The sequence below is a fragment of the Protopterus annectens genome, chromosome 5.part0, assembly GCF_019279795.1.
Source record: "Protopterus annectens isolate FY-2018-M chromosome 5.part0, PAN1.0, whole genome shotgun sequence".
In the NCBI taxonomy this organism is placed as follows: domain Eukaryota; kingdom Metazoa; phylum Chordata; order Ceratodontiformes; family Protopteridae; genus Protopterus; species Protopterus annectens.
In genome coordinates, this window is record NC_056735.1 from 412,120,294 (window position 1) to 412,136,809 (window position 16,516).

The 16,516-nt window shown below is 44.1% G+C and overlaps 1 protein-coding gene across 1 annotated transcript in view; it reads right to left on the minus strand.

The window, feature by feature from the left end:
- Nucleotides 1-16,516, minus strand: part of KDM6A (lysine demethylase 6A) — a gene marked incomplete in the record, with an annotated part of 3,528,619 nt that overhangs the window by 115,829 nt on the left and 3,396,274 nt on the right. The window contains 1 exon segment of the mRNA XM_044072373.1: nt 12,116-12,257. Within this exon segment, the coding sequence (XP_043928308.1) occupies nt 12,116-12,257 (142 nt within the window).

A 16,516-nucleotide genomic window follows, 5' to 3' on the forward strand; every position in this document is an offset into this window, starting at 1 on the left:
TTCGTCCATGTATGGGTATATTTGAATTCCTCTGTCTGCAGTATACAATCACTGGTGCCAGGCATTTTGTGAAGACCCTGGGCGCAGTAGATAAGCCAAAGGGCAATGCAAAGAATTGATAGTGTGTTGAACCTGCAATGAAACGGAGGTACCTTCTGCAATTTTGTCTGATAGGGACATGCAGGTATGCCTCCTTGAGGTCCAACGTTACTAGCCAGGCATTCTTGCCGAGCATGGGAAGAAGCTGCTGTAGTGTTAGCATCCTGAATTTTGGTACTTGCAGATAGGTATTCAGAACTGAAAGATCCAGAATGGGTCTCCATGCTTTGTCTTTTCTTGGGACTAGAAATAGTCTTGAGTAAAATCCTTGTCTTTGCTCCTGTGTAGGTACCTGTTGAATGGCTCTCATGTCCATGAGAGCTGTAATTTGTTTTTGTGCCTCTGCCCATTGATTTGGTGGCAGGTTTGGCAATCCTTTTTTCCTTGGCAAGGTATGAAAGTGGAATCTGTATCCTTGTGAGACAATGTTTAGGACCCATTTGTCTCTAGTGATGATGTGCCAGTTGTCTGCAAAAAATCCTAATTTTCCTCCCAAGGGGGCTGCCAGGAGAGATTTGCTTGGTAGTTTGAGGATTGAGTCATTGTGTTTGTCTTCTGCAAGCTTGGGGCCTGTCTTCTCCTCCTTTCTGGGTAGCAGTACCCCATTGACGAGGTTTGTAAGGGCCTTGTGACTGACATCTGCCCCTTGGGCGTCTGTATATGCCCCTCTGTGATCTATCAGAAGCTGGAAAGGACCAGTTTTTTGTTGGCCAATTTCTGCTGAAACGAGGGGGTTGTACCTGTAAAAAAATCCTTGACCGTCTGCATAAACTTTGCCTTATCCTCCATTTTCTTTAAGACCTCTTCTGCTTTGACACCAAATAATACATCCTACTGTAAAGGTGCATCCAATAATTTTGCTTTAACATGTTCAGGCAGGGTTTGTTCTTTTAACCAAGCATGTCTACGTATGACAGACACTAACAGCTGCTCTACAGGAAGCTTCCAATGAATCAAATCCACATTGTAAAGTATGTTTGCCCACCTGTTCAGCTGCATGCAACAGATCCTGCATTTCCTTGAATTCAGACTGTTCAGTATGTGTGCTCATTTTCTGCTTTAATCGAGACATTAGGAATTGCTGACATTTCAGCATGTGAAACTGACAATTTAATGCCAGAGTTGCTGAGGTGTATATTTTCTTTCCCTATCTATCTAGGGCTCTGGAATCCCTTTCAGAGGGCACAGGATTTTTAGCCATAAAAGCTTTAGCCCCCTTGGGACCCTGGGAAATTTTTTCTGGATCAGCCACAGGGCTTTTATAAAGGAATTTGTGTGAGTAAGGCACTCTGTTATATCTGTCTGGTTTGGCAGGAGCAGGAGGTAGAGAGTCTGGATTTAGACTAGACTCCAAGTAAACATCATCCACAATATCTAAAACTGGAGGAATAGCAAGTGGTCTGTGCTGGGGTAATAAAAGGAACTCTCGGAGCCTTTTCTTAGAATCAGAGTAGTCCTGGCCTTCCCAGTGGAAATGTTCCCTCATGGTATGTAAAGTTTCCCCAAAGGAGTAGTCTTCAGGGGGAGATGCTGAGGGGAGAGAGTCTTCAGCATCAGTCTTCATAAGGGGGGGGGGGGGGAGTGTAATCCTGTTCCTCAGAAGAATCTGAGGAAATTGAAACCTGGTCAGAGGAAGCATAATCCTCCTCTTGTCTTGGTCTTTTATCGGGGGGGGGGGGGACGACGACCCCTGATTAGGGTAATCAAATCTTCAGCCATCTTAAGCATCTGTTTCTTAGGCATGGGGCCTTGAACTGTAGTCTGATGTACAGTCTTTTTTGGTTTTACTAGAGTTTTAAGCTTAGCATAAGATTTAATGGTGAGTGTAGTTGGTCTGAAGACACCTTCTGCAACCGAAGGTATTTCCACTGCACCGGGATCACCTTCTGCTCCGGTGTCGGAAGGGCCTAATGAAGATGGCAGTGTCAGCCTAGTACACTCCGCTTGAGAATCCGCAGCTGTCTGGGGTTCCAATTCTGCGGTCGTCAGGGGCTGCGTAGGCGCCTCACTGAAAACCGGCGACAGGCCCAGCAGAGGCCTCGGAGTCTGGCTTGTTCCTAGGCTGCCTGTCCTTATCCTTGCGTTTTGTATGCTTGCCGGTCGTCGGCTGCTCTGACGGCATGATATAATTAAATTTCCTACCAAAGTAATGTCGTGCGAAATCAAAATGTCGTTTGACAGTTCGTTTATTAAACCTAGCACAAAACCGACAACCTGTGACGACGTGGTCAGGGCCTAGGCAAGGAATAAAGAATGGAAGTCCTTATGAGGCATTTGCTTCCTACAAGAAATGCAATTGTTAACTTTTTCTGACATCGGATTGAGGCAAGAAAAGGTTCCCCAACGGGGTACTTAGCTTTATTGAAGACTTCGGACTGAAATTCAAATCGAAAATCTCAGGTGTCAGCCAACCGGCACTTGCAAACTGCTTCTGCTTCGGGCACCACGCGGCAAGAAAGACTGGATAAAATGGCGTTGGATGCCTCTTGTATACCCCTGGCGGACTGACGTCGGGGAAGAAGCGACAGCAACCGACGCCGGACCAAGACTTTGGAATTCAGGCCCACTGCGGGACCGCCTGACGGCAGGATAACCCAAGTGTGATGACTGCAGCAGGGTAACACGATGAACATCGTGGGGTTTTTGCTGTGTCTGGGTTTGGCTTGAGAGGATCTGGAAAGGGCTGTAAAGGACCAATTTTTAGTAGGCCAATGCCTACTAAATCTTGGAGGTTGCACTTGTAAGAAATCTTTAACAGTTTGCATAGATTTAGCTTTATCTTCCATCTTTTTTAGAACTTCTTCAGCCTTATTGCCAAACAGGCGGTCCTGATTTAAAGGAGCATCCAACAATTTAGCTTTAACATGATCAGGCAAAGACTGCTCCTTAAGCCAAGCATGCCTTCTAAGCACAGACCCAGTAACAGCAGCCCTACATGAGGCCTCTAAAGAATCAAAACCACATTGCAAAGCATGTTTTCCAACTTGTTCAGCAGAATGCATTAAATCCTGTAAATCTTTATTTTCCACACAGTCAGGAATCAACATCATTTTCTGTTTAAGCAGACCAATATGCTGTTGATATTTTAAGATATGAAATTGGCAGTTTAATGCTCTGTTTGCCAAGGTCGCAGAAGTATAAACCTTTTGCCCCCATCTATCCAGCGCCCTGGACTTTCTATCAGAAGGGGTAGGATTTTTGGCAGTAGAAGCCTTAATGCCCTTGGGCCCCTGAGAAATGGTTTCTGGGTCTGCAAAAGGATCTTTGAAAAGGAACTTGTGGGACTCAGGAACCCTGTAGTATCGGTCAGGTTTACTAGGTGCCAGAGGCAAGGAATCAGGGGGCAAACTGGATTCCGAGAACACATCATCAACAATGTCAAGTACAAGAGGTATAGCTAAAGGCCTATGCGGAGGTAAAAGCAGGAAATCATTAAATATCTTTTTTGAATCAGAATATTCCTGGCTTTCCCAGTGGAAATGCTCCCTCAAAGCATGTAAAGTTTCCCCAAAAGAAAAGTCCTCAGGAGGGGAAGCAGAGGGAATTGAGTCCTCTGCATCGGAATCCTCATAAGTAGGTATGGACAAATCCAGGTGATCAGAAGAGTCAGAAGAAAAAGAATCCTGATCAGAAGATTCATAATCAAGTTCAGCCCTAGGCCTCAGAGGGGGGGGGGGGGTGTTGATTACCCCTGATTAGAGAAATTAGATCTTCAGCCATTTTTAATATTTGTTTTTTAGGCATAAGGGCCTGAACAAGTCGCCTGGGTGCCGTTTTTGTATTCATGGATTTATTCATGGATCGAGATTTAGGCCTTAGTAATGAAGGTGGTGTTGATTTAATATGCAAGTCTGTAGGCCTGAATACACCCTCAGAGGCCGGTGCCTGCACAGCGGCTCCAGATCCATCCAAGGTAGAGACATCCATGGGTTCCATAGATGAAGCATCTCGCAGCATACCAGACTCCAAATGGGTCTTAGTAGAGGCCTGCGAATCAGAAGTAGCGAATATCAAGGGCTGTGAAAGCGCCTCACTGAATACCGGCAAAGTGGCGACTGACTTAGGAGAAGTGTTGTCGGCAGTTTTGAACCTCGGCGGCATGTCTCGGTCTTTATCTTTGCGTTTTTTCAGAATTCCGGTAGTCGGAAGGCTAACCGACGACATTTCTGGATAATTAAACTGAGAACAGAAATAATTAAGAGGCAAAAATGTACAGATGATGGATAGTGCGCTGATTAAATAAAGCACAAAACCGACAGCAAGGTACGTCGTGGTCAGGGCCGAGGGAAGGAATACAGTACGAATGAAAATCTTTATGAGGTATTTGCTTTCCACAAGTAATGCAATTATTAACTTTTACTGACATTGGTAAGGAGCAAGAAAAAGTTTCCCCAATGGGGTACTTAGCTTTAACTTGGAAGACTTTGGTTTTGAAACTTGAAAACAAAAATTTCAGGAGTCTGCTGACCGGCACTTGCTAACTGCTTCTGCTTCGGGAACCGCACGGCAGGAAAGACTGATGTAATGACGTCGGCTGCATGTTTTATACCCCTGACGAACTGACGTCTTGGATTAAGGGACAGCATCCGAAGCAGGACCCAAGACTTTGTTAATCAGGCCGACTGAGGGCAACCTGCCTGCAGATTACCCAAATGTAATGACTGCAACAGTGAAACACGAAGAACATCTATTGGATTACAGGGAAGGAAAACCACTTTCTGGGAAGAAAAAAGTACAGTTGTGTACACTTAACATAAATGTTCGAGTGTATTCACTGTTGCAGTCATCACACATGGATTATCTGCCTGCAGGTAAGCCCTCGGTCGGCCTGAATACCAGAGTCTTGGGATTTCTGCGTCAGATGCTGTCGCCTCTTCCACGACTTTAGGTTGTCAGGGGTATAAAACATGCAGCCGATGCCTTTACTTCAGTTTTTCTTGCCCCCAAAACAGGAAGCAATCACATGGTGTGGAACACCTCCAGTAAAAAGTAAATACCATTTCCATAAGATATGGACAAAAAACAGAATAGGTAGAAGGTATAGAAAAGACAGGGGGGTGGAGCGAGGGTAACCAGGACTGCAACACTGAATACACTCGAACATCTACATTTACACAACTGTACTATGTTCTTCGTGATTCACTGTTGCAGTCATCACACTTGGGTTGATTCCCAAAGCTGAGGAAGGGTGGAGGCAGTCAAGAAATATTAAGGCTGGCAAGCAGACCTTGTAAGACTGCTGTGGCAAATCCAGCTCTGGATTTAGAAAAGACAGGTAAGTGGTAATGCTTGGTGAAGGTGTGTACAGAACTCCAGGCTGCAGCTTCTAGGATGTCCCTGGTAGGGACTTCCCCTGAGAAATGCTGTAGAGGTTGAGGTAGCCCTAATGGAATGAGGTCTGATCCCCTGTGGGGTAGGTTTTCCATGGTTGTTTGTAGCAAAAATGGATGCATTGTGTTATCCATTTAAAAATGGTTTGCTTTGAAATGGCCTTGCCCTCTTGCCCCGGTAGCAAAGCTGACTAGCAGCTGGTCAGATTTTCTGAAAAGTTTAGTCCTGTCAAGGTAGAACCTGACCTATCCGTGCACATCCAAGGAATGCAGGATCCTTTCCTCTTTATTCTGAGGATTATGAAAAAAGGTTGTTAAAGGATGGATTGGTTTAAAGCCACACTGGATACCACCTTGGGCATAAATGATGGGTTAGTCCTGAGGGAAACCCTGTCCGCATGGAAGACAATGAAGGGTTCCACAGCCATAAGGGCTTGTAACTCAGACACTCTTCTTGCTGAAGTGATGGCTAGAAGTAAGGCTGTTTTCCAAGAGAGGAATTTTAACTCTGCTGTAGCAGCAGGCTCAAAAGGGGGGAGTGAGAGCTTCTCTAGTACAAAGTTAAGGTCCCAGGCAGGAGTGGGAGCTCTCCTTGGGCGTTAGCTCCTCTCAGGAACTGTTTGATATGAGGGTGAGTTTAGATGGGAGGCTCAGTACTGTAATGAGCTGAGATGGCAGAGGCATGAATCTTAATTGATGAGAAGGATAGGCCTTTGTTGAGCAGCTCTGCTAAATAAACTAGGATTTGAGGTAAGGTGGGCACGGCTGTGTCCTTTCCTTGAGACTGGCTCCAAGAACAGTAACTTTTCCACTCTTCTGAACAGGATTTCATAGTACTAAGCCTCCTGGCCTCAAGGATAACATCCAGCACCTGTTTGCTGAGGGTTGTTGGTGATGTATTCAGGGAATAAGCCAGGCTGCCAGGTTCAGGGTTTGCAGCTGAGGATGCAAAATCTGTCCCTCCTACTGGGACAGCAGAGAGGGGGGGGTCTGACGTAGGTGCCAGGGTGGCATGGCTGTCAGACTGTGTAGGAGTGGGCATCAGTGCTGGCGTGGCCAGTCTGGTGCAATAAGGATTGTCCCTGGCCTGTCCTGTTTGATCTTGAATAGTACTTCTGAAAGGAGGGGCAGAGGGGGAAACGTATAGATTGAGAGGTTTTCCCATGTAAAGGACAGGGCATCCACTTTCCATGCTTGACTGTGGGGATTTCTGGTGCAAAATGTGCTCAGTTGATGGTTTTGGGGGGAAGCAAAGAGGTCCACCTCTGGTGTCCCACAACTGTGTATTAGAAGTTTGAATGAGTTGGGTTCCAGTTTCCAGTCGTGTGGGTCCATTACATTTCTGCTTAAGTCTTCTGCCAGTAAATTTTGTTTGCCTGGCAGGAATTGAGCTTGCAGGTGCACTTGACTGCTCAAGGCTGTGTTCCATAGAGCCATGGCTAACCTGCAGAGTGGGTAAGAATGAGATCCGCCCTGCTTGTTTATGTACCACGTAACTGTGGTGTCCGTTTTTTTCAAGAGTTGTCCTGGCAGGATAACATATTTGAAGGCTGTCACAGTGCATTCTGTACAGCTAACATTTCTTTTTGATTGATATGCAGGTGAATTTGCCTTGGGCTCTATTTGTCTTGAATGCATTTGCCTGCCATGTGTGCCTCCATGCATAGTCTGATGTGTCTGTCGTCAGGGTTTGGGCGTCGGGAGGTTGATTGAAAGGGAGTCCCTTGCTGTGGTTGCAAGCCTCTGCCCACCAAAGGAACTCTGTCCTTAGGCAAGGAATGATAGGAATCACTGTTTCCAGGTCCTGAGAATATTGACACCAGAGACTTTTTAAGTGCCAATGAAGTTTCCTCATGCAGTCCTGCATATGGAATTAGTAGAATGCATGAGGCCATGAACCCTAGGGCTTGCAGCATTTTTCTTGCAGATAGCTGGGTTTGGGAGGCCAGTAGTTTGAAGTAATTTGCCCAATAAACCTGTTTTTCGGGAGTGAGGAATGCCATCTGGGAAGTTGTGTTCAAGCTTGCTCCCAGGAATACAATCTTTTGGCTGGGTACCAGATGTGATTTCTTTTCGTTGATGGTATAACCCAGAGAGGTTAGGAGTCTCTTTACAAACGTCAGATGCAGAAGTAGCAATTCCTGACTGTCCGCCTGAATCAGGCAATTGTCCAAGTATAGGTAAATTTGAATATTTCTCTGTCTGCAGTATGCAATGCCTGGAGCCAGGCACTTTGTGAATACCCTGGGTGCAGTAGATAAGCCAAAGGGAAGTGCAGAGAACTGACAGTGCATAGAGCCTGCCCTGAAACATGGATATCTCCTGCAAGATTCCCTTATGGGGATGTGCAGATAAGCTTTTTTAAGTCTAGGGTGACTACCCAGGATTCCTTGGCTAGCACAGGAAGCAGCTGCTGGAGAGTAAGTATTTTGAATTTTGGTACCACCAGGAAGGTGTTGAGAGTTGACAGATCCACAATAGGGCGCCAAGAGTTTTCTTTTCTGGGCACCAAGAACAGTCTGGAGTAGAAACCCTGTCCTCTTTGCTCTGTTGGAACAGGTTGAATAGCCCTGACACTGAGAAGAGAAAGTACTTGCTTTGGCACCTCTGCCCACTGATTTAAAGGAATGTCTAGCAATCTGTTTGGGGTTGGCAGTGAGTGGAAGTAGAATCTGTATCCCTGGCATACAATGTTTAAGACCCATCGGTCCTGGGTAATATACTCCCAGTTTTTTGCATGCAGGGCGAGTTTTCCTCCTAGCGGTGCAAGTACTTGGGCATGGCTGGGAAGGATGAAGGACAAGTCATTGTGAGCTTTTTCCATAAGGGGGTGGCTTACCACTCCCTGTTTTTGAGGAGGGGGCACTTCATTGTTTAGATCTGTGCATATCCTGAGACTGTAGTTTTTGTGGTCTGTTTCCCCTGGATTTGGACTGAGAAGGTTTGGGAGGGACTGGAAAGGACCAGTTTTTTTGAAGGCCAATACCTACTGAATCTAGGTGGCTGTACCTGTAAAAAAATCTTTAACAGTTTGCATAGATTTAGCTTTTTCCTCCATCTTTTTAACTACTACTTCTGCTTTTGAGCCAAACAAACATTCTTGGTCTGGCAAGATTTGTTCCATCAGCCAAGCAAGCCTTCTCAGAACAGACCCAATGACAGCAGACCTGCAAGATCCTTCTAAGGCATCAAAACCACACTGCAAAGTACGTTTACCAACTTGGTTTGCAGACTGCATTAACTCTTGTAAGTCTTTATTTTCTGCACAATCAGGAATCAACAACATTTTTTGTTTAATTAGATCCATAATATGCTTCTGGTACTTCAACAGGTGAAACTGGAAATTTAAAGCCCTAATGGCAAGAGTTGCAGAGGTATATACCTTCTTACCCCATCTGTCTAGAGCCCTTGAATCCCTGTCCGAAGGGGTAGGGTTTTTGGTTGTAGTAGCCTTAATACCTATAGGTCCCTGGGAAATGGTCTCTGGATCCGAAGTGGGATTTTTAAAGAAAAATTTGTGAGAGTCAGGTACTGTGTAGTACCTGTCATGCTTTCTACGAGCTGGTGGTAAATTATCAGGGGTAAGATTGGATTCCATGAAGACATCATCTACAATATCCAGGACAGGGGGTATAAGCTAGAGGCCTATGCTGAGGAAAGTCTAAAAATTCCCTCAGTCTCTTTTTGGACTGTGGGTAGTCCTGACATTCCCAGCGGAAATGCTCTCTTAGGGTATGCAAGGTTTCACCGAAAGAAGGGTATGTCCCGGTAATCAAAGGGGTCAGAGTCACCGGACGAATGGTCTGTAGAATCAGAAGGAAAATTAATTCTTTGTCTTTTAGAGGGGGAAGGCTGGCTTCCCCTAATTAAAGTAATAAGGTCTTCAGCCATTCTACGCATTTGTTTCTGTGGCATGGGAGCTTGAGAATGCACTTTGGTCATCGGTTTCCTAGGTGTAGTGCGAACTCTGGGCCTGAGAAATTTGGTAGTTTTAGTCATTAACGAAGTAGTCGGTTTAATGCGAACATTGGAAGGTCTGAATACACCCTCAGAATCCAGTGCCTGCACAGCAGCTCCAGACCGATCCAAGGTAGAGACATCCACAGGTTCCATAGTCGAAGAAGCATTTTGCCTCATACCAGACTCCGAATGGGTCTTAGTAGAGGCCTGTGAATCTGTAGAAGTGGGTAACGGGCTGCGAAAGCACCTCACTGAGTACTGGCAGACTGGCGACTCGCTTAACGGAAGCGCCATTGGCAGTTTTGGAACCATGCGGTCTATCTCTGTCTTTATTCTTGAGTTTTTTTTGGAAGATCGGTAGTCGGATGGCTTATCAAAGCCATTTCTGAATACGGAGAATGAGAGCAAAAGAATTTAGAGACAAAAATAGCCCAACGACTAATAGTACGGGTGTTAAACAAGGCACAAAACCGACAGCGAGGGACATTGTGGTCTGGGCCTAAACAAGTGACGCAGTAAGAATGAAAATCTCTGAGGTATTTGCTTTCCGCAGGCAAGACAATTGTTAACTTTTTCTGATATCGGTTACAGCAAGAAAAAAGGATCCCCAATGGGGTACTTAGCTTTAGAAGACTTCAGGTTTGAAACTTGAAAAATGAAAATTTCAGGATGCAGCCGACTGGCACTTGCAAACTGCTGCTCCCGTGCGGCAAGAAAGGCTGATGTAATGGCGTCGGCTGCATGTTTTATATACCTGACGTCAATGAAGAGGTGACAGCATCCAATGCAGAAATCCCAAGCCTCTGGTATTCAGGCTGACTGAGAGCTACCTGCTGGCAGATGACCCAAGTGTGATGACTGCAACAGTGAAACACGAAGAACATCTTGCCATTTGGGTTAAAGTCCTTCTTTCCACGTACAAGTATAGCCTTATTAGTTTCTGAAAAGTAAGAACGGGATTCTTGCTGTGGGTTCAAACTGCACAGCAGACGCAATGTCATACTTTTCCAATGACTGAAAATAATGGTGAAATGCAATTATTGGAAGTCTTCTACCCCAAAGAAAAAAATGCCAAAATGTTAACTTTTGTTCTCTGTTGCAACACAGAATGATAAAGAAATCAGTAAACATATTTGTTCCTATTTCAGCTGTTTCCCTTAATGACAATGCTGTTAGGGTTGGGATACTTAGTACTGGAATTACAAGCACTGAAGATAGATGAAGTTATACTCTCAAACATTTTTACTGAGGAAGTTAACAAGCTGCACAGGATAACAGTCCAACAGGGTGGCCTAATGGCGTTTGCCTTACAAACACAAGGTGCAGGGTTTGAGTCTCATAAGGGATAACTGGCTAAGCTTAAAATGGCTCACAAGGGCAGTTAGCTTAGTATGAACCTATGAAACAACCTTTCCAGTTTAATAGTAGTAGCACACAAGCACACACTGCAGAAATAGTCGCCTCCCATCTCTCTAAGCTAACGGCAATAGCAGGTTTCTCAAGGCCAGCATATTAATTTCCCCATTCTCTACAGGATTAAAGAGCCAACAGATTTCATTCCTAATGTCAAAATGCTACTCCGGACTTCTGTAGTTACACTTCAATAAAAGTGCTGGAGAGTATCACCATCTTCAGTGTGCAATTCTTTTTTGTTGGATTTTTTTTTTTATTTTACTTTTTATTTCTGTGAAGGAAAGAGAAGCTTTACTTTTTTGTGGACACACCATGTGGAGTTCGTATAAGACTAGGCTAACAAAATCTGCTAGCAGACATGAACTTAAAAAAAAATATTAAGAAAATGCTGTGCAACAAAGACTAAGAAACTACCTTATCTCAGACGATTTCAGACCTTAACTACGGGCTTGCCCTTGGTAAAAATCATCCTTAAAAAATTCTTAAGCACTGCAGCAAGTGTTCTAAAGAAAGTCAGTCTCCATTATCTAGCTTTTAGATTAGGTAAGAAAAACAATAAATAATGCTCAATGAAAAATAACCAAAAATCCCAGGCAAGGCTAATTGTGTACTGTCTTGATTTTCTTTTCATCTGCCAAAGTATCGAAAAAGAAGTCTCTTAAGTAGACCCTCAAAACTAATTACTTCCACTCCTGCAAGATGCTCAAAAGCTAGGCAAACAAATGGCAGGGAATGCATACATGATGCTTACATTTTAAATAAATTGCAAATATTTGTGATTAACTACAGTTAATAAATGTGCTCAAGTTTATAATTAATGGATGTGACATCACTGATACAGATCCATTCCTCCTTGCTTACCCTTGGTGATGTATCAAGCAAAACATGCTTGAGTGTCAATTTTTATGCATTACTACCAGGCACTGCTTACCTCTGAACAAAATAGAAAACTTCTATACTAAAAAAATATTAAAAATTTGGGATAAAGGAGTTGCACTTGTCATTAATATTACTTTTAAACAGCTTCGCAATTAAGAATACCATACTACTGTAACAGGATTGTACAGGAACAATACAAATGCATTTCATGATTTTTATAATTACTGTCACATGTACAAACTTCACAAGCAATTCAAATCACTTTAGCCACAGTAAAACACGGAGAGAAAATATTTCTGTATCAATACCTCTATATATCAAACAATATCTATATAGACATACATTTACATCTATATACATATGAGTGTGTGTTATATGTGCATACATCCAATGATATCCTGGTTGGGTATATATGTGTTAAATGGCTTGCTTACTTGACCATTTCAAAGAGCCTGGGGTCCGACACCTTAACATTTCGTGCCAAGTTCCATGAAAGATGAATCATTGGTACAATAGACTTCACACACTGTAACTTGTTCCATTCGTACCGCTCCACTGCCAGTTTATATTGGTAAGCTATAACATTAATAAGTATATAAAACATTAGTCATAAGATGGAACCAAGAACATTTAACAAAACCAAACAAAACATTTTACTCCAGTGTTACCAACCATCCTGTACAAAAGCCTTTAAAGACAAAACAAAAACACATGCCACTAAGTGCAGTCTTCTGACACTCTGCTTAAATAAATACACTACCACTTTGCTACATTAAAATATACTACAAATAAAATAATCCATTAAGTACCACCTTTAAGAACGAGAAAATGAAGGCAAATTCCCAAACTGGAGTAGAATAAATTTTCTTGTGTCTCCTTTACAGCTTTAAAAGCAAAGATACCAATACCAAGCCTGGAATAAGTATGTCTCTCTTTTAGCCCATATGAAGGGTCGCTGAGATGAGGTTAAAGGATGATGTCCCTGAAATACAACAGATATGTACTCACCTTAGCTATTAGGACACTTTCTGGTACCACAGCTTGTCCTCACACTCAGGGACACAGGCATCACCTACTGCTACTACTACTACTATATATAACAATGGCACTCAATGGGCTAGGAGGAAACACAATGCATCAACACCAGTAAGTCTGAATTTTGCCCACTAATAAAACACATGCAACAGAATAGGAATCATCTCCTTTCAGCTTATCCGGTTAGGGGTTGCCACATCAGAACAATGGTCTGCAAAATGACTGGCAGTGGAGTTTTACAGTGTCAAGTTGCCAGCCCGGCGCCCAACCTTCCACAGAAGGTGTACACATGCACACAGGGACAATCACACACACCTAGGGCCAATTTGGAGTGTCCAATCCACCTTCAGCATGGGTTTGGGATGTGGGAGGAAAGAGGAGCACCCAGAGGAAACCCACGCGACCACAGGAAAGACATGCAGACTCCGCACAGAAGGCATCCCAGCTGAGAATTGAACCAGAGAACCTCTTGCTGTGAGGTGGTGATGCTAATCGCTGCACCATCGCTGCCATCCAAATGAAGAAGAGTCAGTTTGCCAATATTTTTTTCATCGCTACAGTCTCCTGCCCCCCAACGCTGGCTCAATAGGCACACAGCCACCGAAGCCACACACCCCCAAAGGACCCAAGCACCAAAATCCACTGCAATTCAACAGCCTCCACCCTGCCGACAAAATCACACAACTCCTGCAGCACTTGAAAAAAAACAAAAATGTCCAGATCCAGCCTGGACAGCTGGTCCAGCCAAAGCACCACAATCAAGCCCCCTCTCTGGGCACAACAAACATGGTCCCCAATCCGCTCCCTGCAACCGGCTGCTAGCCCTGTCCACACAAAATACAAAACAGGTCCATCAATGCGCCACACACATTCCTGTCGTCACAATCAGCAACATCCCCAAGTTGCCACAGTCTAGCAGCACCCAGGTGCCCAAAGAAACATGACTCATTCACAAAGGCACAAAAGCTACAGGCACCACACCTCCGTGTGCCCATTACACCCCCACGGCCCACCCTGGGACAGCAAAGAAGCTGCTCAAGTGCTCCCTGGTTCCCACATACAAATCTAGGCCGTGATCCCGCCAACCCAGCCACCCACCCGTCCACAACCAACACGTGCCAGTCACCATGTACAACTGCCCCAACCTCAACCACACCCCCAAAGCAGGACAAAACAACGGGGACACCCCCATCCCGTCCAGCCACACTGGCACACCCCCCTCCACCATCTGAAAAACACGGCCTAGCCCCCCTCCTTCCCGCAAAACCTTGCAATGGGCATACTCCACCCCAGCCAGAGTACATCCCCCACCACCGGACCCAACCCTCAATCACTCCAGCCCACCAACAAGAACCTGCTCCCGGCATGACAACTGCAACACTCCCATGCCCCCCACCACCGCAGCATCAAAAATGCGCCAGGGGTGCACACCATCCCTGTGTAGGTGGTCGACAGCAATCTTTCCTGCGCATCTCGGCCAAACCACCACCCAATGGCACCCTGACCACCCGCATATCCAAAAAATCAATGCCCTCCCCAGAGCCCCTCACAGTAAACTCCAAGAAGTCATTAATGGCATTCAAACGGCAAAAAAAACCTTCCCAAAGCAACTCCATCCCCACCGCCAACCAATAGATCACCGACAAAAACACACATGCGGATCCCCCACAGCCAGCACATGCTGACACTCCCACTCAGCCACCACCGAACTAGCACAAACCGGCACAGCAGGCACCCATGGTCACACCAGCCACCTGCCAACAGCAGGTCCCACCAAATAAAAAGATGTCTTGCCCAACACCAATTCAAGTAAAAGACAGAGCAGATCCATCCGCTGGACTGCAAATTGGCCCCGCCCAGTCAACCACAATTCAACCAAGAAAATACCCCGACTCGGCACAGAGGCCAACAAAGACACCACGTCCAACAAAACCAAGATGTGAACCACCCGGTCCAGACACCACCCGATGAAAATCATGCAAAAAATAGGGGGGGGGGGGGAGAAATACACAAGACTATAAAGAAATGTTGCACTTATCCAACAAATCTCTCCTTAGGTGTAAGGAGAACAGGATGACAACACATGGAAATAAAAAGCAAGGGGAAAACACCACACAATACACAAAGCCTATTTACACCAACTGATATGGTGAGTAAAAATCTGAATTAAGAAGCCTTGCCTTAAGGCTGTAGTTAACTCTTGGGAGGAATCTCATGTAATAACAAACACACCACCTTGGAGGCCACAGCTAGATGAAGGCCTAAAAGCAAGGGCTCAGAAGGCCAAGCCTTGAAATAGTAAATTGTCATAAGACCAGTTCCTCAATTACAGCCCAAGCACTAATTTTTAGCGAAGGTGAAAATCCACCAAGCGACTTCTATACATAGCGTCTATTTTACTAATTTTTTTGTTACCACCACAGTTGTCTACCATCAACAGTTTTCTCTAGCCCCTCCTAAATCATCCTCTCCACTTTCCCGGATATCTAACATATTTGACCCCTCAACAATGGGGCCCTGTAAACAGAAAAATCCTTAGCACAAGCGGTCAGGTAAAAAAATGCATAATAGAGAGAGCAAGATGCCTTGTATGGTACCATCTTGACAGCTGCAGGTGGCTTTCTGAATGACCTACATGATGTCTTGCCCAGTTCTTTAGGCCTGTCACATATACACATGCCTGTGCTAGCATCTTTGGTGGCCACCAACTGCTGCTATTCCTTGGATACAAACCTTCCCAGTATAGGCGAAAACTGGAAAAATGCTGTTTCTACCCAAGCTCCCTTTTCAAATTCTCAAGAACTAGGTTCTTTAACCAAAACCAAGTAGCGTGATTTGCAGTCAGGGGCCGATTCCTCTAGGCCACAAAAATGAAGACATTCTGAAGCAAGCATGGAAGCAGCAATGCTACTGGCAGAGTGATCTCTCAAAGCAAAATTTTACAAAGAATGGTTCATCACCTGAAGGCAGTTCACAAATGTGAGGAGTGAAGCATACAAGAAATAGAAAAATGTTAGTGTATTTAATTTTTTTAATTATTTCATTTCAAGATGGATTCCTGAGTGTTTTTCAGTATGTTTTTAATGATTTACTTGCAGCCAAATAAGAAAAATGCTAGCAAAGTGTAAAAAAGTTCTAGTCTTAGTAGAAAGTTCTTTTATGGAATTCGGCACTCATTCTTAATATGGAAAGTTAAAACAGAGTCAGGATATCTTAGCAGAATTAATGCTGTAGTGTTCATTTTTAATTGGTCCGTGGTTATTCTTAACATTGCTACAATAATGTTGTTTTTGATCAAAAAAGGTGTAAAAAATGTATGATTCTAAGAGGAGACAGGATCTTTATTTCGTAGTCTCCTGGGTACATGCCTTTCTTTGCAATAAAGGAGATTATTATTCTCTGCTAAACTGTCCTGTAAAAGTTATTTGGTACCTTGTTTTCGGTCATGCAAATTTCTAATGTACCAATACATATTATTTTTCTTAATTCTCAGAGTTTAAAGTCTCTACAGGTAAGCTTTACTAAATTTCTCCGTAAGATTTAACTGTGAGTGGTTAAATTGTATGTGTGACCAACCACACTAACAGCATAAAGATTATTTCATTGTGCGCTAGTGGGGTCTAAACAATAATATACAAGGACAGAGTATCCTTGTCGGGATAGAATATCCTTCTCAAATATAAAGAAAGGAACGGAGAAGGTTCCTTCATTGCTAATGACAGTGAATTTATAATTACAGTCACATAGCTATCCCTTTGGTATGAATGTTTTTTCCTTCTTTTTTTTTCTTTCTTTCTTAA